Source organism: Fusarium subglutinans (genome assembly GCF_013396075.1).
Source record: "Fusarium subglutinans strain NRRL 66333 chromosome Unknown NRRL66333_c0000551, whole genome shotgun sequence".
NCBI classification, from domain to species: domain Eukaryota; kingdom Fungi; phylum Ascomycota; class Sordariomycetes; order Hypocreales; family Nectriaceae; genus Fusarium; species Fusarium subglutinans.
This window is the reverse complement of record NW_023502614.1, coordinates 1,015-5,589: the sequence shown is the minus strand read 5'-3', so window position 1 is coordinate 5,589 and position 4,575 is coordinate 1,015. Positions and strand designations below refer to the sequence as shown.

The 4,575-nt window shown below is 46.4% G+C and overlaps 3 protein-coding genes across 3 annotated transcripts; 1 reads left to right on the top strand and 2 right to left on the bottom strand.

The window, feature by feature from the left end:
• Positions 1-265: 265 nt before the first annotated feature.
• FSUBG_14091 (Ras guanine-nucleotide exchange Cdc25p) lies at positions 266-1,648 on the top strand (the record flags this gene model as incomplete). The annotated part of the gene is made up of 2 exons (XM_036679048.1): positions 266-340; positions 386-1,648. The coding sequence occupies 2 exons, from the start codon at positions 266-268 to the stop codon at positions 1,646-1,648; spliced, it is 1,338 nt and encodes a 445-aa protein (XP_036530452.1).
• A 134-nt stretch (positions 1,649-1,782) lies between these two features.
• Positions 1,783-2,529, bottom strand: FSUBG_14090 (uncharacterized protein; the record flags this gene model as incomplete). Its single annotated transcript, XM_036679047.1, has 1 exon — positions 1,783-2,529. The coding sequence occupies one exon, from the start codon at positions 2,527-2,529 to the stop codon at positions 1,783-1,785; it is 747 nt and encodes a 248-aa protein (XP_036530451.1).
• A 673-nt stretch (positions 2,530-3,202) lies between these two features.
• On the bottom strand, positions 3,203-3,892 carry FSUBG_14089 (haloacid dehalogenase; the record flags this gene model as incomplete). The annotated part of the gene is made up of 1 exon (XM_036679045.1): positions 3,203-3,892. The coding sequence occupies one exon, from the start codon at positions 3,890-3,892 to the stop codon at positions 3,203-3,205; it is 690 nt and encodes a 229-aa protein (XP_036530450.1).
• Positions 3,893-4,575: the final 683 nt, after the last annotated feature.

The following is a 4,575-nucleotide window of genomic DNA, read 5'->3' as shown; positions in this document are numbered from 1 at the left end:
TATATACATAAATCAGTATTAGTTACTTTTAATATTACTTAAGCTATTTTTAAGTTTTATATATAAAATATATAATAAGTAAATTAAATATATAAGCAAACTAGATATTATACCTTATAGTTTTAAAAAGTACACTTTATAGTACTTTAAAATAGTTAGAAATTCTTAAAAAGTATAATTAAGCTTAGTATTTATACAAGGCCAGAAGATATAATAGAGCTACCAGTCCCCACAAGTACCTCAGATATCTGGGATTTTAGCCAACATGGCTCGTCACAGCGTCAACATACAGTCTTCAATTTTGCAAGACGATGGCTTGGTCCCCGATCGCTCGCTCGTTGTGAGGACAGAGATTTCAAGCTGTTAATTGTCTACTTTGGTGAAGTGCCTCACAGACTGTGAACCAAGGGCAAACAGAGATCAGTTCGTCTCGGCATTCTTTGCGACGTCCGAACTCTTTTGTACTCCAGAGGAGATACTGTCTCCTTTCATCAGGCGCTTCAATGCCGCTGACTATGCCAAGGCATCTAAGCAAGGACATATCCATCTTGGAGTATGCCATGCTCTTAGAGTGTGGCTAGAATCCAATTGGAACCCTGCCACAGATCAACGTATCCTTACATCCCTTGAGAACTTTATCATACAGCGAATACATATCGCACTACCCATGTACTCCGCATTCTTGCTACACCTTATTAAGGACCTCCCCACCCTAGAAACGGACAAAACACACGACGATTCCTTACCCGCCGATGAGAACAAAAACACATGTCAGCATGCAAATCTGGTCACACTAAAGACAGCAAACAGCTTCTTTAACGACCGAAACGACCAGTTTTCCATCCTTGACATGTGTCATAAGCATCTAGCATGTCAGATTACCGTCAAGCAGATGAGAATATTCTGCTCTATTCAGAGGAAGGAGCTTCTTGCCGAAAGGTGGATGCTAAACAAGTCAAGTGCTCCTCACGTAGCATCTATGATGCAGCTCAGCGACGGGCTCTCCAATTGGGTCAAGCACAGTATCCTTACCGACCTCGACCCCAAGAATCGCGGCGCTATAAGAGGGAAATGGATTCTTGTTGCTCAGCATCTCTTCCAGTTAAACAACTTTGACGGACTTGTTGCTGTTACTTCTGGCTTAGATGATCATGCTGTGGCTAGGCTCAGGGCCTCATGGAATGCAGTATCACTGCCGGTCAAGGAATCACTCCGCTGTTTGCGGGTGATCGTTGACCCTTCGGGTAATCGCAAGAAACTCCAAGCCTTGACCGTCGCCTCCTCGGGTCCATGTCTCCCCGTTCTCCGCTCATATTTGAGCGAGCTCTTTTTCACTAACGGGCGGTATAAAGATGTGACACCTAAAGAAGGGAAGGGGTCTGAAGATTCGGAAAGGATTATTAATTGGGACAAGTATGCGCGCATTGCATCGATTCTTGAAGTGCTGACAAGTAATCAACATCCTAATGATATCACACCAGATGACAATTTACAGAGATGGATCCAAAAAAGCACCTCTGAGCTGTGGTGTAAAGATCAGTCTTGCATCGAGGAGGCATGTCACCAAAGAAGTAGCTTTCTGGAATCGGGGGTGCCACTCCGGAAGAGCCAAACATTTTTGCGTGCTATTTTCAAGAAGAAGGATTAATAACATGGCTGGGACTTTCTTTCTTTTCCCTAATAACTTCTCTTCCTTGTTTTCTTTTAATCATGCTAGTTTTGAAAATTATCATATAATCTATAGCTAATTGCTTCCATAATATTTCTTTAGTATACGCCGTCCTAAAGAGCTTGGATAATAAGGCTGATAGGAACATTTGATCCAGTAGCTGCAGCCTGAGAACCTATACTAAGAAGGTAATAATTGCCCAGCAACTGGAATCCCATAAATTGTGTCCAAACACCCCCAGTGGCATAGCAAACGGGATCATTATCATCGTTATTGTCTTCGATGCAATTCATTATTGGTGCACTGCATTTCAGAGCACCTCCATCTGTCTGTCCCTGCTCGCAGGTGATGGGCGCCTCATTTGTCCGGGGCGTGGCATTGCAAACATAGACCGAAGCAGACTGTCCGCCGCCGTAGAAGCCACATATCTTGGAGCCGTCGACAAAAAGGGCCCCGGTGCCTGCCTCGATGGAAAATACGCCTGGTCCTACATCCGAAGGGTTGTATCCGCCCAACGTTATGGAGCCGTACTGTGGTGGGGGGAGTCTGGCAGGTGTGTTGCTTGCACCGCCGCCTTGGCCGATTGCGTTGAAGGTTCCAAGGATTGGAGATGAGGTAGAAGTAGGAGCAATGGTGGATGAGGTGGCTGCATCAGTTGTGGTAGATGCCGATTCTGTGACAGAGAGGCTCGTCGGCTGAAGAGAGCTAGAGTCGGCTGACAAAGTCGCAGACAGCGTGGATGTCTCAGAAGGTCGTAATGAAGTTAACGAGTCAGTAGCAGTCTCAGAAGCTTCTTGTGAAGTGGATGAGCCGACGGTCGCTGATTCGCTGATGTTAGCAGGCGGTTTCTCATAAGGCATTGCCTTCGCAAAACCTACTAGAAGCACTTGGCTTGCATGGACCTGCTGCTGCGGCCACGGCAAAGGCCAACGAGACCAAAACGTTATAGCGCATTGAAGAGAATGGACTGGGCAACGAATGGCAGGATCTATCAGGCAAGGAAGAAATGATATGGCTAAAACCAAGCTAACGAAGGACAAGAATGGAGTGGAAAGAAGAAGAAAATTCTCGGGAGGGCTGAGGACGGCTGATGTTCTTTTTTAATTTATGCCAAAATAGGAGGGCCAGCGCCATCTTATTTGGTGGAGGAGCTTTAGGGATGAACTAGTGAATATTAAAGTACACTATTGACAACGCTATTGATGAGACTCCACCTAGCTGTGCCCTGAGTGGACAAGCGCAGTGGCGAGCATGACTAAAATGTATCCCAGCCGAATCAACTAAGAGATTACTCGGAGAAATGACTCCAAAGATGAAAGTGACCTAGATTATGGATAAGTAGAAAGAAATATGCTTAACCCAGGAGTCTAAATAAATTATAGCCTGGGGAGTTCTAGGCCACAAGACAGCGGTTATTTTCTAACTCTACGCGAGAAAGCTTGGATATATGCAAGTAGTTACTACTCTAAGTTCTGTCTGCTGATTTAAGCTCTCAGCCACGAGCCTCAACTGTAAATAACACATCTGTAGTTACTACTCACGCTCCTTCAAATATCCCTTCAAAGCATCATCCAACGTACTGCTTTCCCTCAATGGAACTGAACTTCCCTTCTTCGTCAACCCAATCTTATTATGCCAAACAACCTTCATCCCCGCATTCGTCGCACCCTCAACATCCCCTGCACTTCCAGCAACGAACAGAATATCCTCAGCATCCACCCCTAGCTTAGGCAGGATAGCGTGATATGCTTCCTTAACAGGTTTGTAAAACCCACTCTCCTCAGCAGTTACAGCAGCGTCAAAAGTAAACGGCGTCTCAAACCCAGCACTAGCCTGCTCCTCAACACCGCGAATAGCCATGTATCCCGAGTGCTTAGAGCAATTGGTAATAACGCCAAGTTTATAGCCCTGCGCTCTTAAACCTTGGAGAACAGAGGGAACTTCATCCCAAGCTTTAATGCTGGACCAGTTCTTGAGGAGCGCTTCGGGCGCTGATGGCGGGAGACCGACTTCAGCGGCGGCTTGTCTGACGAGGTCTTCATAGGGCTTGTAGGAGCCAGTGCCAAAGGTGATTTCGAGATAGCGTCGACGCCAGCGGCCGCCGTCTTGGTGGGTTTTGGACGGGGTTGATGCGTCCCATAGATCCCATGAGTTTAGGAGGCCGGTGAGAAGATCGAAGACTATGGCTTTGGGTTGCCAGTTATCATCAGTGGAGACGCTCATATTGACGAATTTATTCTGATAATGTGGCGGCGACCGGATGTTTGGGTGGAGGGGAGAGAAAATATTTAATTAGTGGTAACAGAAAAGAGATATTTATTGCACAGCGGACGATGGAGGACCCCGCCTCTGCAAGGGCGTACTTGACATATCCTCGATTGTGGTGGAAATCTGCCAGGTAACCTCGCCAGTTAATAGCATATGGTCGGTCTCTTAACACCATTTGTCGAAGCTCGGCACGAAAAGCCGCATCATGGCAATCGGCTATTCGGAATTGTATATATCTTGAATGCGCTAACCTGTCAATCATGCTTATGTTTCGGCATGTACTTCGCACTTCTTTTCCGCCCATATTCGTTCTCCATAGCCTCCAGAGCAGCAAGTTTCTCAATTCCCTCTTGCTCCCCCTCACTCGACTCAGAAATCATCTCCTTCTTTGGCTCCCTCAACTTAAGAGGGTCCTTGTGCTTTGGAGCAACCTCCTTGCTTTGTACAGCCTCTTCTTCAGAGCCATCCTCATCTCCTACATGACGCGAAGCACGTAGTGACTTTGCAGTCTTGGTGACATTTAGATCGCAGTTCAGATAGCCGGCCCCTTCTCTGCTTCGATTCCAAGCCTCAAATCCCAGAATGTACAGAAGATTATCCGTGATGCGGTCTTCCCACTGGATAGGGTCGAAACCAGC